This window comes from Borostomias antarcticus, assembly GCF_949987555.1.
Source record: "Borostomias antarcticus genome assembly, chromosome: 12".
NCBI lineage: Eukaryota > Metazoa > Chordata > Actinopteri > Stomiiformes > Stomiidae > Borostomias > Borostomias antarcticus.
In genome coordinates, this window is record NC_140245.1 from 9332048 (window position 1) to 9351128 (window position 19081).

General features: G+C 45.9%; 2 protein-coding genes across 2 annotated transcripts in view; both read left to right on the plus strand.

Moving 5' to 3' along the window:
* Positions 1-804: 804 nt before the first annotated feature.
* LOC311316569 (protein ABHD8-like) lies at positions 805-3751 on the plus strand (the record flags this gene model as incomplete). Its single annotated transcript, XM_084447452.1, has 4 exons — positions 805-1619; positions 2174-2344; positions 2807-3023; positions 3536-3751. Exons 1-4 carry the CDS (start codon positions 808-810, stop codon positions 3749-3751), a joined length of 1416 nt encoding a protein of 471 aa, XP_084303578.1. The 5' UTR covers positions 805-807.
* Positions 3752-6228: 2477 nt separating this feature from the next.
* Positions 6229-19081, plus strand: part of LOC311316283 (lysine-specific demethylase 4A-like) — a 35391-nt gene continuing 22538 nt past the window's right edge. Inside the window, exons 1-11 of the mRNA XM_084447124.1 lie at positions 6229-6356; positions 7561-7729; positions 7900-8075; positions 9663-9777; positions 10085-10278; positions 10382-10431; positions 10544-10647; positions 14479-14616; positions 16570-16796; positions 16996-17162; positions 17577-18337. Coding sequence (XP_084303250.1) covers positions 7583-7729; positions 7900-8075; positions 9663-9777; positions 10085-10278; positions 10382-10431; positions 10544-10647; positions 14479-14616; positions 16570-16796; positions 16996-17162; positions 17577-18337 — 2079 coding nt within the window. The 5' untranslated portion in view covers positions 6229-6356; positions 7561-7582. The remainder of the gene's footprint in view (positions 6357-7560; positions 7730-7899; positions 8076-9662; positions 9778-10084; positions 10279-10381; positions 10432-10543; positions 10648-14478; positions 14617-16569; positions 16797-16995; positions 17163-17576; positions 18338-19081) is intronic.

Here is a 19081-nt window from a genome sequence, read left to right on the forward strand (position 1 = left end):
GATATGACACTTCGTCTCTGCTTCCGCCTGATAATCCGTGTCTAAATTTAAGCGCAGTAGTGACACAGAATCCTCCATTTATCTGCCTGCCAAACGGCCCTCAGGGCCAGAATCACTGGACAGAGCAGCCCTGGCAGACTGTCCTCCATTTTGAAAACAGAAACCTTTACAGTCTAGAGGCTGGCATACACCCCGTCATACAGCTGCCATTCACCCTATTAATACCTACAGGCTCACGTAGAAAGAGAGGAACCAGGTCTATTTATAGTTTCTGTGACTCTGGGACTCTCTCCCCCTCTTTGCTGAAACTGAGAACTACATGGATATTGTTGTCTGTGGAATGACTTTGAACTAATGTTTAGCTGGTGTTTCTCTCAGGTGAGTGTTGTACGTATGTACTGTACGTGTGTGTTTATCATGTGACTGGAGGTGTGTGTGTGTTTCTGTGTGGTGAGTTGTTGTAGTCAGAGCCAGTAAGGTCTTGTTGTGAGGTAAACAAAAGCTACGAGGTCTTTCCTGTTTCAGTAGAGGCTGGTTTCATAACAGAACAGCACCTACTGTACGGTTCTCTTTGTCACTCTGTTTGTTCTGAAAATAGAACTCAACTGAGCAAATGTATTGATTTCCAAAGTGCATTGTGCTGTAGTTGAGCTATGCATGAAATCTGCTACATCATTAAAGTTAGACTGACCAATTGATTCTGGTTTTAATGAAGCATCACTTTTTGGTCGTCTAGAGTCTGGAGAGATCCCGCTGTAACAGGAGTGGGTGTGGCCCTCCGTCTCTGTGTCTCTATAGGCAGGCACCATGCTGACCACCATCGCTGATGGGATCCTATGTTGCCTGACCGGGAAGGCGGCCAGCCTGGTCCTCCCTGTTGAGGCCTCCTCCCACTCCTCTTCCTCCTCCGACGGCTTCGAGTTTGTGGAGGTGAAGCCCGGCCGAGTCCTGAGGGTGCGGCACATCGTCCCCGAGCGCCCACCCGCCGTCACCGAGGAGCAGGAGGTGGAGGGCAGTGGGAAGGAGAAGGAGGAGAAGGCAGATGTGGGGACTCCTAGTGGTAGCAGCGTGAATTGCAAGCGTAAGATCACCGTGTACCGTAACGGTCAGCTGGTGATAGAGAACCTGGGCGATGTGCTGCACTCTGAGATCCTGCAGTGCCAGGATGGAGACCTCGAGCCCTGCAGCACTGTGGAGGTGGAGCTAGCAGACTACAAGGAAGTAGCCGCCTCCCCGGACCCCAGACCGGCCCCGCCCATTCCGCCGCCACCCGGGGAGGCGAAACCGGCGCCCCCGCCCAGACGGCGCCGACGCAAGCCCAAGCGCACAGTGACGATCGACTCGCAGAGGGAGATCTCCAGCTGCAAGGGGACGCAGTCGGACGTGGCGCTGTTCTTCATGCACGGCGTGGGCGGGTCGCTGGACATCTGGGGCAGCCAGCTGGACTTCTTCTCTCGTCTGGGCTACGAGGTCATCGCCCCGGACCTCGCGGGCCATGGCGCCAGCGTCGCCCCGGAGATCGCGGCGGCCTACACCTTCTACGCCCTGGCGGAGGATATGCGCGCCATCTTTAAGAGATACGCCCGTAAACGCAACATCCTCATTGGCCACTCTTATGGGTACATCACTGAACGCAGCTCTCTGAGAGGCCAACATTGATTGAACAGAATTATTTCATCCTTAATAAGCATCTTCCAATCAAGGCAGTGACTTCTGATTGATTTTTAACAGAACATGCATAGAAACCTTTCGATGAAGATTTTTAAATCTCAGTACAGACTAAAATACTCTCTCATCCTCATCTCCCTCTCTCTCTCTCTCTCTCTCTCCTATCTCTCTCTCTCTCTTTCTCTCTCTCTCCCTCTCCTATCTCTCTCTCCCTCTCTCTCTCATCTCTCTCTCTCCCTCTCTCTTTCATCTCTCTCTCTCCCTCTCCATCTCTCTCTCTCTTTCACCTCTCTCTCTCTCATCTCTCTCTGTCTCTCTCTCCCTCCCTTTTGTGTATTGTATGATATTTTATATATGGTTGTGTTGTGAAATGGCCTGATCCTTGTTTTTAACTTCATTTTAGTGCACCAATAAACCAATCTCTTTCTCTCTCTCCAATCTCTCTCTCTCTCTCTCTCTTTCTCTGTGTCTCTGTCTCTCTCTCCCTCTCCCTCTCTCCTCCCAGGGTCTCCTTCTGCACGTTCCTGGCCCATGAGTACCCGGAGCAGGTCCACAAGGTGGTGATGATCAATGGAGGAGGCCCCACGGCTCTTGAGCCCAGCCTCTGCTCCATCTTCCAGCTGCCCTCCTGCGTCCTGCACTGCCTCTCCCCCTGCCTGGCCTGGAGCTTCCTCAAGTAAGACCACGGAAGAAGAGTTCGTCACTACTATCGCTTATAAATGTCCACCCTGCCGTGCCAGCTCTCTGGGTTCTCTCCTGGCTCCTCTGACCCATAAACACACATGACCATGTAGAGCTAGTGATTCGATGGTGCGGGTGGATGATATTTATACTGATTTTTACCGGTCTGAGAGGCGCCCCCCCTCTCCATGGCCCGATGACCACTGACACCTCATCCAGACTCGAGTCTACAGCACTACCGTTCTATCACACCTGCTTCAGGCAACAAGAAAGCAGCTGCAGTCTGAAACCGGTCAACAAACATCTCTCACTATAGTGTAAACATCGGTGTGCCTTCACGGCTATGCAGCCACAATAGGAGATCTATATCGACAACGTAACATCTGTAGTTGCTATGACACAGTCAAAACCAAGCTTCTACCTGTGACGTCAGTAATCCCCGTCTTTCTCTGTACAGGGCGGGGTTCGCACGCCAGGGTGCCAAAGAGAAGCAGCTGCTGAAGCAGGGCAATGCCTTCAACGTGTCTCCGTTTGTGCTGCGCGCCATGATGAGCGGGCAGTACTGGCCCGAGGGGGACGAGGTGTACCACGCCGAGCTGACCGTGCCCATCCTGCTGGTGCATGGCATGTGCGACAAGTTCGTGCCGATGGACGAGGACCAGCGCATGGCTGAGGTACGCGCTACCATGGCAGTTGGGATTCAAACCCACTGTGCTCCTGCATAGAAGCAAGGCACAGGCAGAACTACTATGCTACTGTACATACAGTACTCCCTTTTCATTAAATCAAATAATTATTCATTCACACACTGCACTATAATGTTTATTCCTGTATTTTATTTTCCCAGCATTTTGTTTTAAATGTCCTTTTTTTTTAATGTACTTTTTTGACTTTTTTTTTTTTTTTGCATTTCGTTTTATATGACCTTTAATGTGTTTCTTGCACTTTGCCTTGATACTTTGAATGTCATGCAAAGGACTTTGAATTGCCTTTTTGCTGAAATGTGCTCTACAAATTAACTTACCTTGCCTTGACTTACTGCACCATATCAGAAAGGAATGGTCAATAGGCTGGCAGTGTGTGTCTGGCTACAACACCATTCAATACAATACACTATAACTTTATTAGGCCATTTTGTCGCTGAAATTCCTAGTTTTGTATCGCTTTATTGCTCCTCTCTTTCCAGATCCTGCTGTTTGCGTTCCTGAAGGTGATCGAGGAGGGCAGTCACATGGTGATGATGGAGTGCCCAGACACCGTCAACACCCTCCTGCATGAGTTCTTCCTATGGGAGCCTGACATGTCCAAAAAGAACGCCGCCAAAGCCAACTCCGAGAAGACTGTTACTGCCAACGGTGACACTGTCCAGGCACCGAAAGCAAACAAGCCGAAGGACAAATAACCCACCAATGAGGATTCAGATTTAATGTGAGGGAAGCCAAGCAGAGACAGGCCTGTCTTTGGCAGGTGGCATGTGGTCTTAAGGCTGCTAGCAGACTGAGAGCTGTTATGGAGAGGGCCAGAGAGACCGGATGAGAAGGGGCTGCAGGATGGGACCACTGGACAAAGCGGGGGATTAAGACAAAGTAGTCAGAGGAGAGGAGAGGATAGAAAGACAAGGAAAAGTGATAGAAAGGAGAGAAAGCGATCGGATGCAACAACACGTTTTGTTTCTGTTTCTCTTGTGACAGGTGTCTCCTCCCTGTTGTGGTGTTTGTAATGATCACGAAGACCCTGGGGTCCACGGGACTACGTCCATCTTGTGATTCACTTAAACACTAAACACATTTGATGAAGGGACCATTGGCGAACAGATCGGAGCGTGCAGGTCAGGATGACCATGAAATGGTGTCGCTACTGTATAGCTCCTCACTGTCGTCCCTTGTCTTCTGTATGGAACCACAGATCACTGTCCTGCCACCAGTTCACTGTGGTCTTCCCACAGCGTATGAATGGGTCCATCTTCTTGTGTGTGCTCTCTACAAGAGAATCAAACAAGATACCCTGGGTGAATTGAAAACTTGACAATACTGGAAATTAATAACGTGTGAGGCTGAGAAGGATCCGTCGTTGACATTGACTCAATGACAATACAGTCGGTACGGTGTGGTTGACTTATCATGATAAAGCAGGGCGTTGTACCATTGAGCAGCATTACGTTTAACATTATAGTGCATTGAACCAACTGGATGGTAGACTGGTTGACTGGATGGTAGTGGCTAATGGATGATTAAGCAATTGATATTTAACAAAAATATATGCAATAAGTTCAAAATGTAAATCAAGCTAAGTGCAATGACAATAGTTATATAACATACACTTAAATAGCAACCTTATTCACTTCCATCATGCCAAAAGCAGAGACTTTAACACACCCTGAAAAGAAACATAATGCTCGCTGTCTATCAGCAGTAGCTATGTAAATATGCATTACTAACCCAAGCTTGAAGTACAGGACACAATGGCGCATCTCTGCACAGTTGGAGTAGAGTCTCCATTGTGCATTTAGACCATTCGGTCAAACATAAGTTATCAGTGTTGTGCATTTAGATAGCCCTCGTTAAGCCTATAATGACAACAACCATATGCAATGTGTATCACATACTGTATGTAAATACCTGCATGTAAATCCTCAGTGTAATGCAGAGACTTTGGCAGCAGACATGAGCAAGAGCCTTCTCTGTCTCCTGAAAGTCTAGTGAAGCGACACTCCCAAATCTGTAATCCTGAAGTATTTATTTTCTGACACGCTGCTATTTATTCAGCACACTTAGTGCTTCGTATGCATCTACATCTGATAAAGTACAACTGCCATTCTGTACACTCTAATGTACTGTAACTCCTTATTGACGCTCTTCTGTCATATAAAAAGAGCATTTCCCTTCACTACCCTCCAGTCAACCAGTTGTGTGACAACAGTTAGACAATAAGCTATTGCAGACATTCACTATAAAAACGTTGTCTGTCTGTGGATGTTGCTTTGTCTCATAGTGAGACCATTATGTGTGATAGTGTGTGTGTGTGTGTGTGTGTGTGTGTGCGTGCGTGTGTGTGTGATTGTCCAATCTATGACTGCCAGGTAAGTATACAGCACAGTCAGATGACATCTCTGATCAGGTTTCTGTGGCAACCACACAATCGTCGGTGTGGTGGAGCAGAGAGAGACTGAGAAGTGCATTGTGGGGAGCGCAACACGATTATGCAATCTGAGCAGAACTGGAATAGAAGATAGTTTAGAACCCCAGATGTGAGAAAGAACACAAGGGGACACAGAGGGAACAAAGCCTGATATAGTGAAAGAGTGAGAAAAAAATATCCTAATTTTAAGGAAACACATATAAGGCTTTAGTTGTTGAAGTAAAAGGCTGTTGTATTCAGAATGGACTTTCCCAAATACCACAAAGTGCTGCTGATTCAAGTCTGGTTATGCACTGTATAGATCGATCCAACACTTTTGTAGGCTACGGACTGCAGGGTGGCCATATTATTCCGCTGTACGTGTGTAGAAATGAATCTGTCAGTGCTCCAATGTGCTACCATTTGTGTTTGAAAAGTGTGTAAAATGTACCTGATTGTTGCATTTATTCATATTGTCATTATCACATGCACTGTCTGAATGTGTAGGTGCATATACAATTCTATGTATCCAAATGGTTCTATTCAGTGTATGAATGTGCCTTTCCTGGCATGAAATAAAACGGATGTTTGCATTCTATGATAACTGTGTTGCTTGTTTTACTTATATTTGTTTAATCAAATTAACATGATAACGGATCGTTCAATAGGCTACTAAACTTTACTAGTCTTCCACCATATCTAGACAAGAAAATTAGAGTTGCGCTCTGATTGGATACGTATGGTCCCATCCGTGTGGTGGTAAACAAATGTGCGCATGCGGTTATGCAGTTATGGTGGCCAGGTACAGCACTTCGCAGTTAAATTAGAATTGTCATTTTCAAGACATCCACTTGGAAAGGAACATTTGTTGATTACATTTTACTGTGTTGGTAAGTATAGTCATGTTAAATTACCTTTGAATGTTAAGGCCTCTCGTCTAGTCACCCAATGTGATTCATTGACAACGAAGATGCTACGTTAGGTAGCTAGCTCGGCGCTAGCTAACGGTAGTTGTATGATAAAAAGTGACACGGCGCCGTCTATTTGCTGGATGGAACATGGTGCGATTTGTAATGTTTTTATTTTCTGATCCAAATATAATCCAGCATTCCTTATTCCATGCTAGTAGAAGTTCCTAAATATAGCAGCAGTTACGTGACATACGCACGACTGTTTTGTGACACGGTTTGCCACGGATTATTTCAGTTCCAGGAAATAGTCTGCGCGTCTAGACAGCAACTGCTAGGTTGTTTCAGTTCTAGCTAACTACATTCGTAACACCAGCCGTCCTACCACTCGTGCCTCTTTTGATTGAATTGCAGCATGATTTGACATGTTTGTTAGAGTGGTGATCAACAATAATGCTAACGTTTACTGCAGACTACAACAGTTCACGTTAGGCTAGCCAGCTAGCTCACTGTCGGTCGGTCAGTAGTAGTTGTCGCCGCAGCGAGAGCTTCTGGGAACTCAGATTAGTCAGTAGCTAACTAACCTAGCCTAGCTACGTTACTTATTATAGCTGGCTAGCACAAGACAGGTCGAATGTGCAACTTCAAATATTCGTTTCCAATCAGATGTGTTTAACGGTACTGCTGTAATGTTGACATCGTGATGTGTGTGGCATACCTATATTAGTTAGCTAAACAGTTTTGGTAGTAAGATAGCTATCTACTGACTAAGTTAGCACTAGCTAGCTACAGAGTCGTGAGTAATCGAGTAGCTAGCTAGCAACAGAGAGTCAGCGAGTAGCTAGCTAGATTGATCAGTTGATTAAGTCACTCGTATGTCTGTCAGACTGACATTTTATTAAAGAATGAGATACAACGCGTCTGAGTAGTTAACCAGACAGCTAACGTTAGCTAGCTAACTACCTAGACAACTATGGTGGGCGTGTCAAGGTGTGTGGGGTGTGACCAATGTGGAGGTGTGTTAGGTCAAGTGTCTGATAAAACCATCTTAACGCAGCAAAGCCAAATAATCTGTGTGTATATAGTAAGCACAGTGAAGATTGAATTGTTGCCAAATCCTAAACTAAAGTAATCATTTTTGGCAAAGGAAATTCCCTTACAGTTGCTCTGATCTCTCTAAATTTAGGCAGGGGTGTTCCTTTTCGGGGATGGCATCTGAGTCAGGTTCCCAGAACCCCCCTGTCGTGTCCAAGGGGATCATGGTCTTTCATCCCACCATCGAGGAGTTCCAGAACTTCAGCCGATACATCGCCTACATAGAGTCCCAGGGAGCACACAAGGCTGGCCTGGCCAAGGTGAGCAGCATCAAGCACTCGAACCATCTCCAGTGCCTTGCAACTGTGTTCGTGTAGGCTATGCTTTAATTATAACATTGAGAGCTCTCTGGATTGTTCAGGGTGTTGTATTGTGTACCCGTCCTTGTATTGTGTACCTTTTGGATAGTTGACACAAATCTCTACCCCAGATTATACCACCAACAAGCTGGAAGCCCAGGGGTTCCTATGACGACATAGATGAGCTGGTGATCCCAGCGCCCATCCAGCAGGTTGTGACGGGCCAATCAGGACTGTTCACCCAGTACAACATTCAGAAGAAAGCCATGACCTTACGAGAGTTCCGTAAGATGGCCAACAGCGAAAAGTGAGTAGAACCACTATGGACTGTCTTGTGGTTGTTTGTCTGGGACTGTGGGCCCGCATCACTTATCTTGAACATCGGGGACTTAAGACCTCTTTAGAGAAGACCTGGGCTCCTCCTCCACTGACCTTTCCAGAACTCTTACTTCCTCAAGGGTTTCTCACTGTTATCCAATGTTACTTCAAATTTTGATGCATGTATGTGTGTGCAGAGGGGGAAAAAAACAGGCCAGGCGCTAAAGGCTGATGGGCTTAGTATTAGCCTGTTTTTCTGTTTATTTAGACTATATAAACGGGATCTTGAGATATGTTATCTTGAGATACGTTATCTTGAGATATCTTTGGATATTTGTCTATTTTCGCTGTTCCTATCAGAAGTGAAGTGATCTGTCTCTCTTTCGCTGCATCAGAGATATGCACGAGGGGCGGGCCTGCTCCACTCACTCACTCACTCACTCACTCACTCACTCACTCACTCACTCACTCACTCACTCACTCACTCACTCACTCACTCACTCACTCACTCAGAGCAGGGCAGGCGACAGACGAGTTAGTCAGTGACACTTCAAAGTTTGGCTATATTTTACAAGACTCGATGTAGACTATTCTCATTGCCAGAAGTGCAACTAGTCTTTTTGCATGTAAGGGAGGAAACACAAGCAATCTGTCGAAACAAGCAAAAGTGCATCATATGCACATAGAGATGCACTGTTTTCGACATAGCTACTGCTAGTAACGCTAGTTCATCTCTTGATGCCCCTCCACCTCTGCTAGTTAGGCTATGCTAACTAGCAGTCAGAGCTGAGAGTTGATTTAAAGCAATGATTGCCAGCTAAATTGTTCGGCTACAAATATATTTGAAAGATTTTGCTACTTTTTTGTTAAAGTTGCAGCTACCATGAACCAGCCCAGTCCTCCCTCTATTGCTGCTGGTCCTATAGCTAAAAAGAGGCCAAAAAGGATGACTGAGGAGAGGGTGAATTGGGGCCACCGAGCTGTGACCCAGTTCAGTTCATAGTAAAAGATCTACGCCCCTTTACAACCGTGGAGTCCAAGGGCTTTAGGTAGGCTAACAGTCTGTCAGTCACTATTGAGTTAGATAGATTTTTATGACTTAATATAAAAGGTCAGAATGCTATCATCACTCCACAATGGGCTCTGCCCATCAGCCAAAAAGTGCTCCTTTCTCCAGCACTGTGACTGCTTGGTGTCTCTTGTTCCTTGGGCTTTACAGACGATGACTGGGATGAGCAGTCTGTTCACTTCCTCTAGACAAATGTGCTTATTATAAGTCGATTTGGATACAAGCGTCGGCTAAATGACAAAAATGTATAATGTTGTGTTGTCTGAACTACTGTCTGATTTTAACTTCCCATTGTCTTGTTGCATACTATTCATCTCTTTATTGTGTCTCTTTGCTGTATGGAAATGTTTCATATACTGTAGGTGTTTCATTCTTGTCTAGGGGTGGCATTTATGTATTCACAAGGTACTTAAAAAAAAAAAAAAAAAAAGTCTCAAAAGCCGTCCCCAAATAAAGGATGAATTGCATTGATGACCTGCTGTGCTCGTCTATGCTTCCGCCCACCAGGTTCTGCAGTCCTCGCTACGCAGACTTTGACGACCTGGAGAGGAAGTACTGGAAGAACGTGACCTTTAACCCCCCCATCTACGGGGCTGATGTCAATGGAACGCTCTATGACCCAGTGAGTCACCGTGGAAACCTCTCCTGAACGTTGTTTACATGTTTGTTATTTTTATTTTCTGTACAATACGCCATAACAATTTCTGTTGGTGACAATGCTGAAAATGTTATTTTTGTTATGGCAGACCAGTATTGGCATTAGTAAACAATCATGAATAATTTGCTTCTTAAACCCATGGAGCATTTAAAGTGTTTGATGGGTCACACGGCTATACTTTGGCCCCCAGTGTAGAAGTAGTTTATTTTTTAACCCAAAATTATTAAGTCCCTGACGCCTCCTTCATCTGCTTCTGCCTCAACCATCCCAGGAAGTGACAGAATGGAACATTGGGCATCTGAACACCATCCTGGACACGGTGGAGGACGACAGCGGCATCACCATCGAGGGTGTCAACACGCCATACCTGTACTTCGGCATGTGGAAGACCACCTTTGCCTGGCACACTGAGGACATGGACCTCTACAGCATCAACTACCTGCACTTTGGAGAGCCCAAGTCCTGGTACAACAACCTCTGACTCTGGCTGTGTCTCTCTTCTCTCTCTCTTTCTCTCTTTCTCTGTGTCACAGAGTAGATACACTTTGATGTGTGGATGTTCTTACAGGTACTGTATTCCTCCAGAACATGGGAAAAGATTGGAGCGTTTGGCTCAAGGTAAGAGTGGAGAGAGAGGTTGGGGGATGGGTTGGAGGGTGGGTTGGTGGTACAGTACAGTTTGAGAACCACCTCAGTCCACCGTGCTGACCTTCCAGCCTCCTCTTTGCAGGGTTTTTCTCTGGTAGTGCCCAGACCTGTGAGGCTTTCCTGAGGCACAAGATGAACCTGATCTCCCCCTCCATACTCAGGAAATACGGCATCCCCTTTGAGAAGGTAAGCTCTCGGCTGGGACCAGGGGGGTATTTCACAAAGCTGGCGAACTGAGAAAGCCTGACTTTTGCAACGAGTAAAACCTGGGAACGCTTCAAATCTGGAACATGGACTGATGTAAACCAGGCCAGGTACAGCCTGGCTTATGTGCGTTGGCTGGCTTGTTTCTGTGCAGGAATTGTAGGACGGTAATGTTTGATAAATAAAGATGGGTCTTGTCACCTGGACACATCAGTTCCAATGCTTCCAATGCTAATCCAGCACAATGAGAGCGGAATAGCCAGTTAGCTCATGGGCTCACAACAACTAGCAGCAGCTTCCATAATATTAATGGTAGCGGTCAGTGGCTAAAGCAGTTACACTGATGATAACATAAAGTCATCCCCACCGGGAACCCCGGTCTCCTGGGTGGGAGTCCAATGCTCTCACCACTACTCTACTTGTGCAGTGGAGATCGGCGGGTGGGTTTTGGTGTCCTCCTTCCAGTCCCTAGTGTGGGTTGGGGTTAGAATATGGGTTGGGGTTGGGACAGGATCTGATCTATAAGGCAAGGGGTAAAGGTTGGAGTGAAAGGATGAACATATGGAGGTTTGGGGTATAGTCCCATAAAGTCATCCCCACTGGGTCTTCAACCCCAGTCTCCAGGGTGGGAGTCCAATGCTCTCACCACTACTCTACTTGTGCAGTGGAGATCGGCAGGTTGATTTTGGTGTCCTTCTTGATTTTGGTATGCTGGGACTACTGCCTCTTGTGGTGCCAACAGAGAAATGCAGGCCAACATTGTCCGCAGTAACAGAGGGAGGGAGGGAGGGAGTGATAACTGGAGGAACCCTATACTAGGTGCACTGGCTTACAGCCACGCACAAAAAAGCATCAATACATTAAGCTCATTCCTCCATCACCACCTAAAGCTGTGCCAGTCAACAGTCAGTCTAATCACCGAAAATAAACCACATGTAGGCGTAGAGCGACTGGTGCATCACATCCCATACAAAAATTAATTACTATAGGATTTGAAGTGTCCTACCCCTATTGTAATGAGGACTGTCTGTCTATAATGAAGTAGCATACCGTGGGGTCTTGCACAGGGTCTTCTCTGACATTGTTATTACTCCCAATGCCCCCAAACCCCCACAAAACCCGTACACACACACGCAGATAGGGAGAGAAACTACGCACGTAGGGGTCAGTGGCGTCTGGTGGGTCCTAGAACCAGGTAAGCCAGGACCAACGATTTTTGGGGGGGTGCGCTTTCAAAGCATGCCCTGATGGGTTTCACAGCACCAGAAGGGCGCTGAGCATTGGCATTTATATGTAAAACCATACAGGAAAACGATAGTAGCCTAGGCTACTGATGTTTTTTTTAACACATCAACAAAGGCCAATAATTTGAGATCGAGCGAATAAGAGGGCAATATTTAGGCCGAAACAACCAAACTTTTAGGGACACACTAAATGAACTCCAGAGCCATTATATGACAACAATGGTCAAGCACCACGAAGAGGAATGACAGGACGATAAAATACCCCTTTGGGCACAGCACTCAATAGCCTACTCCCCTACTTCACTAATCAGTGTTTAGGCTACTAGCCTACAAGCCTACTAGGTGTATTAGCCCACCGCTCCAGGTCTTGATTTGATTTGGTCTTGAATCATTTTACCTGGCCTACAATGTTAAGTGAATAACGAGCTAGTAAGACCGGTGTCAACGGACCGTAACGTGGACTGTATTTTCATGAGGACTATAGGGGGAGACGGAGCACTACCTAAATGCTAAATGCGGATGAAAATGAAGCGATATGGCAGAATACAAGACGCATTTAAGTCAAAAACAGTCTGAAAGTCACTGAAAGAAGGCACAAAAATCTAGTTTTATTTGGATTTGTATGGGTAAGCCAGGCTTACCTGGCCTATAGGAGCAATCGCCACTGGTAGGGGTACCAATAATTTGCAACACTTGGGACAATTTAATTGTTCCTACCAAAACGTAAACAACTATAATTCCACACCAAAACAAAGTCCATCAAAAGAGTACGACAACTCGTGATCAAACACCACAACGCCTTTTATCAAACTGAAAATAGCCCTGCCAGTGCTAACCAGCTCTTGGCTACTGTATCGCATTCATAAGCCATCGTTCTGACACCATAATAAGGGGAAGCTTTTGTCAACGACATGCAACAACATGTCCTTATCTCTCACATAGCAGCAAATTCACACACATTGCCAAAATGATCAATCTGAAATGCATAAAGCTGCAAAGCAGGACTCACCATTTCATTAGGTTTTGCTAGCCGTTAGCCATCTCCGACTCCCCGGGCCTTGAGTTAGCTAGCTAACACTACCTAGCGTGTTAGCTAGCACTAGCTAACGTTAGCTAGCTATCATTAGGCTTCATTTCCTGAACTTAGCTTTAGCTTAGCGTGCAGCCAGGTTATGGGTTACTGTTTACTTCAGATATTACTCTACATTTCAAACAGACATTCCAGTGAAACCAGGTAGTCAAAATAACTTGCCTGATATAAAATGAGCACCGCAAACGCGGGCATTTCTGATGATGTCCTCAGTCCAGTCCGTACGCTTAATGGCTTGTAGCCACAGGCGACTCCAGTTCTGAAAAGGCCGGTTTCCTCTTGAAACTAATAAAGTTTGCCACTAGAGTGCCAATTTGTACACCCGTAGACAACAGCCAGACATCTTGATGGTATTTAAAATACTAGTCTTTCTCACAATCTTTGCGGTGCTAGGCAGAGCACTATCCACTCGGCCACCGCTGACCTGGGAAATCTGTGGAGACTTTTTGTTTTGATGTTCTGGGACCACTGCCTCTTGTGGTAGCAACATAGAACTGCAGGTCAACAACCCGACGGAGGCACAAATCGTCATTCCCTTTTCATGGTGCACAGGTCAATGACCCGACGGAGGCAGAAATCGGCATTCCCTTTTCCTGGTGCGCTGGCTTACAGTCAACGCACAAAAATAGCTTTCTGGGTTTACTTTGTAGTAGATTCTTTTGAAAAGGGTAAGAACTTCAAAAACACACCGGTGAACTTCGGAGTAAGAAGAGAACTTTAATAACAGTGCTCTGGCCAGAGGACAATTCAGAACAGACACCAGGTTGTATCTGAGGAGAAGTGCAATGCAATAGTTGTCAGTGATAACCTTTCTACACAGTATTTCACATGATGTTTGACAATCAAGCATGCAGGTGTCTTTGCTCAGATGAGAAATGCCCATCCACAACAACAGGAAAATGGTACCATATTTGGGCATTTCCGCTTTAAGAAATGAAACTCATCTCATTAAAATCAAACGTGGTGAAGTTTGTGCCTCTGTGTCTCTCACTACCCGATTAATGTTATCTGCCCTGCACCCAGCTGTCCTGCCTAACACACAATACTCTCTCACAGGCCAGGAGCAGGGGGAAACTGAAAATTCACACAGAACATCCCTTAGTATGAAGTTAGAACACTGTTAATAGAAATAGAGAAAGGTATTAAGTATAAAACATAATGTGAACAAAAATGAACAAAATTTCCCTTACAACTTTGTGTAGAAGTCAGGCGTACTCAGTTAGCCAGCTTTGTGAAATACCCCCCCTCCAGACACAACTTTTTTGAGATCACATTAAGGGCCGGTTGCAAAGACATGGATTAAGTCTAATCCTGGACTAAATTGAATTTTCAATGGAGATTGTCTATTGAAAGTAAAATTTGTAGTCCATGATTAGGCTTGATCCATGTCTGTGCAACCAGCCCAATATCACTTAATTGACCACTAAACTGTGTGTGTGCGTGAGTTCATGTGTTTGTGTGTGTGTGTGCGTGCGACAGATCACCCAAGAGTCTGGTGAGTTCATAGTGACGTTCCCCTACGGCTACCACGCAGGCTTCAACCATGGCTTCAACTGTGCAGAGTCCACCAACTTCGCCACCCAGAGGTGGATCGAGTACGGCAAGAAGGCCACCCTGGTGAGAACTACTACTACTGATACTACTGACCCACACAGAACCACTACTAATTATACTACTGACCCACACAGAACCACTACTACTGATACTACTGACCCACACAGAACCACTACTACTGATACTACTGACCCACACAGAACCACTACTACTGACCCACACAGAACCACTACTACTGACCCACACAGAACCACTACTAATTATACTACTGACCCACACAGAACCACTACTACTGGTACTACTGACCCACACAGAACCACTACTACTGATACTACTGACCCACATAGAACCACTACTACTGATACTACTGACCCACATAGAACCACTACTACTGACCCACACAGAACCACTACTACTGATACTACTGACCCACATAGAACCACTACTACTGATACTACTGACCCACATAGAACCACTACTACTGATACTACTGACCCACACAGAACCACTACTACTGATACTACTGACCCACACAGAACCACTACTACTGACCCACACAGAACCACTACTACTGATACTACTGACCCACACAGAACCACTACTACTGATACTACTGACACACACAGAACCTCATGGAAACCAGAAGTAACACTGTTAATTTGAAATGAAAGGAGCGACAGCTCACTTTAGCCCTGAAGCAAAATCTTTAAATAGGCTACTTGACAGCAAGCTGCCTTCGTCAGGGTAGTTTGAATTCTGCCCGTCAGCACCTCTCCAATACAATTGTGTTTCCCTAGTCTTTACATATATTTGTTATATCATACTGTTAGGACTGTAACGATTATTACATAATCGCCAAACCGCAATTATTTTTTCTGACCGCGATTGTTTTTTTTACCGCGGTTATGATTTTTTTTTTTTTTTTTATTAATTCTTGTTGGCACTTGTCCTATACGTTCATAGCAACTAATGACAAGAGACACTGTATTAAAGAAGTAAAGAAGCACTGATGAATTGTCCACTTCATGTGCTATTTGTATACTCCAAATTTAATTTCATCTTAGTTTTTCAATGCTTTTTATTGAGGAGGATATATGTTCTATGTCAGCCATTCCAAAACTGTGAGGCGGGCCTCCCCTAGGGGGCCCCAAAGAAATTCAGGGGAGGCGCGGAGGGATGGTTAGAAAAAAAAAAAGGAAAAACATGTTTTTTATTTTTAAATTGTCTGGTTTTTATGAATGAAACGTGATTTTAAAGGTCAGAAGGTCAGAAGATCGAAATAAATAATGGGAGAGATGTACACTAATTGTGTGGATAGTGCAGAGAGAGCCTCCCTCCGCAGGCATGAATGTATTGTGCGAAAACGTCATAACGTTAACTAGCAGCAGGTGCCACCGAGCTAACTTAGCTGTGTAATGTTATGGGCTAGCTAACGCTGCTTTGCAAAATGGACAAATCTGGGAGGTTGGGGGGGGCGCGGGTGTGTTGCTGTTTTCAGAGGGGAGGCCCACATTTGTGGAGTTTGGGAACCCATGTTCTATGTAAATGTTGTTAACATTCATGATATTAAAGAGGCGTGGTTTTAAACCACAGGTTTACTTCATAGGCTGGGTACTTGTGTTATTAGGCCTTTCTCATCAACCTTTCTCTCTCTCTTTCTCTCACAAACACACACACTCACTGAAATCATGTGGACATGAGCCTCAGTGCCAGGGCCGGCCCATGGCATAGGCGAAGTAGGCGGCCGCCTAGGGTGCCAGAGTAGTAAAGGGAAAATGCATGTTTAGCCCTGTTTTAAGGTTACTTATGATCATATACAATTGTTCAGATCAAAACGTTGATAAAGCTAGCATTTTCGAGAAAGTTGATAATTGCTCTACCACCGTTTTGGTCATACAATGGATGTGGATGGGCATCTTGAAAAATCATTCATGGTACATGGTACCCATTTATGTGATTGTGATATAGAAATGTTATGATGTGATTGGATGACCTCCTGTGATGTTGTGCCTCCAGTGTTCCTGTAGGAAGGATATGGTGAAGATCTCCATGGATGTGTTTGTAAAGAAGTACCAACCAGATCGCTATGAACAGTGGGTTGCTGGGCGGGACACAGGGCCTATTGACCACTCACGGCCCACGCCCGAGTCCCGGGAGTTCCTAGGGGAGGAGCTACCTGATGATGTCACTTGCAAACAAGAGACCTGGACAGAGGAGGACACTAGAGAGGGGGAGAGGAAGAGGTGAGGAACACACACACACACACCTACCTGTCCGGACGAGGCGAGGAACTGGTCAAATCAACACTGTCAAATCAAGTCACTTTTATTTATGTAGCACATTTAAAACGACAGCATTTGGGCCAACAGCAACAGCTGTGGAAAGCTTGTGGAGTTGTCTTCTCATCCCTTCCTTATCTCCTCATCTCTGTTCTCTCCACAGCCCCACCCAGAGGATAGGAACCAAGAGACACAGGGTGTGTCTGGAGGTGCCTGAGGAGGTGGTGCCTAAGGACGAAGATGAAGATGAAGATGAGGAAGAGGAGGAAGAAGAGGAAGAGTACAGAAAGAAGGCCAGACTAGGAACAGAGGATGACAGAAATAAGAAAGGTATATCACTCTTAAAACAACACATGTTGTTTTAACACATCCATGTGTTGTTAAGATTTATTTATTTTATTTATTATTTTATTTATTTATTTATTAAGACTGCATATTAATGAACATTTAAAATCAATTGTAAACATGTCAGATTTTGCCACCAGGCGTATTTATTTATTTACTTATTATTTATTTTATCTTAATCTGATCAGGCAAATCATTAAGAACAAATTCTTATTTACAGTGGTGGCCTGGGATTTTCATCTGTTGTGCCTTGTTAAAGACAATGTAACACAACATGTGTTGTTTTTAACCACTGATAACCTTTCCGCTATTCCGGTGTCTTTCACAGATCTAATAAATAACATGTTTTATTTCTGTAACACTCTAAAATACCATGTTCTCTGCTGACTGTGTCGCCAGGTCCACCAAAGCTAGTCGTCACGCCAACCAAGCTCACGTTGATGGAGCTGCCTCGTCTGAGGCTGCCGGAGCAAACGCAGGACCCAAACCAGCCCCACCCCCCGCCGGAGACCCCCTTCACCTCGTCCTCCGTCTGGCACGGCTCTCGGCAGGTGCTGGGGAACGGCCATGTGAGTGTCACAGCTGCCCCCTTTAGGACCGGAACCCCCGCCCAGCCCCCCCGGCCCACCCTCAAGCTGGGCGTGGCCAGTCTGCTCTTCCACAAGACCCTGAGCCCCAGACAGGCCCTGCAAGCCCACAGCTACGCCCGGGACCAGCAGCACCAGGACCAGCAGCAGCACCACACTCAGCTCCACGTTCACAGCTACGCTCGGGAGCACCAGCCACGGCACCTCCAGCAAAAGAGCCAGGCCCAGTCCCAGTCCCAGTCCCAGTCCCAGTCCCAGTCCCAGTCCCAGTCCCAGTCCCAGTCCCAGGCCCAGTCCCAGGCCCAGGTCCAGTCTCAGGCCCAGAGCCAGGCCCAGTCTCAGGCCCAGTCCCAAGTCCAGAGCCAGGCCCAGTCTCAGGCCCAGTCCCAAGTCCAGAGCCAGGGCCTTGGCAAGGGGTTGCATCAGTCAGAGGAGCCCCAGGCTTCAGAAGAGAAGCCCGAGGCCGCGGTCCCCAGAGGAGCGGACCCTGTCCAGGCTGCAGCAGTAGCAGCTCGCTCCCCGTGGAGGAGGAGGGGGGCGCTGGAGGAACCCCGGACGGAGAGCAAGTGCAAGGTTGGTTTCAATATCGACTGGGTTAGATACTGGATATAGACACACTGACACAGGGCTCGAAATTGCGACTTTTGCTCGTGTATGGTCATTCTAACCAATCAAATGCGAGATTCATGTTCTTATCTTTGATGCTGATTGTAGATTATGTGGTTATTATTAGCCTTCAGTCACTCCCTTTCGCAGCACTCCACTGTCACGTGACACAGAGAGCCAAAGTGTTAACTGATGTTACACAATGTTTAGCTAACAGATCATACGCGCAGTTTGACTTTTTGATCAGGGGGGGCAGTCAGTCCCAGCCCCCCCCCCCCCCCCCATCAAATAGGGATTATAGTGGTAAAAATACGTGCCCTGCACGGACATTGGAATGCGCATATTCTGTTACAGCTGCATGATTGACCCACAACATTTAAAAACATAGTGCTTATTATTTCCAATATCCACGTTTCGTTCAACTGCGCCTCCGCTGCGCCGTCCATTAGCACAAAAATGTGGAATTCGTTTCAATATAGCCTAGGCCTACTTCAAACAATATTTTCCAATAAATTCTTCCAAAAACTAAAACGGAATGTATGCTACGCCTTTCATGCTTCAATGTCGGGATGTGTCATTATAAACAGCGTAGGCCTATTAGAATCCAGCAATTGCCTCTTCACATGTAGCCTATCTGCATTTATATCAAAGAATAATCACCAAAAGAATAATAGTGCGTGCATAATCAATTTGACAACTGGACAATGGATA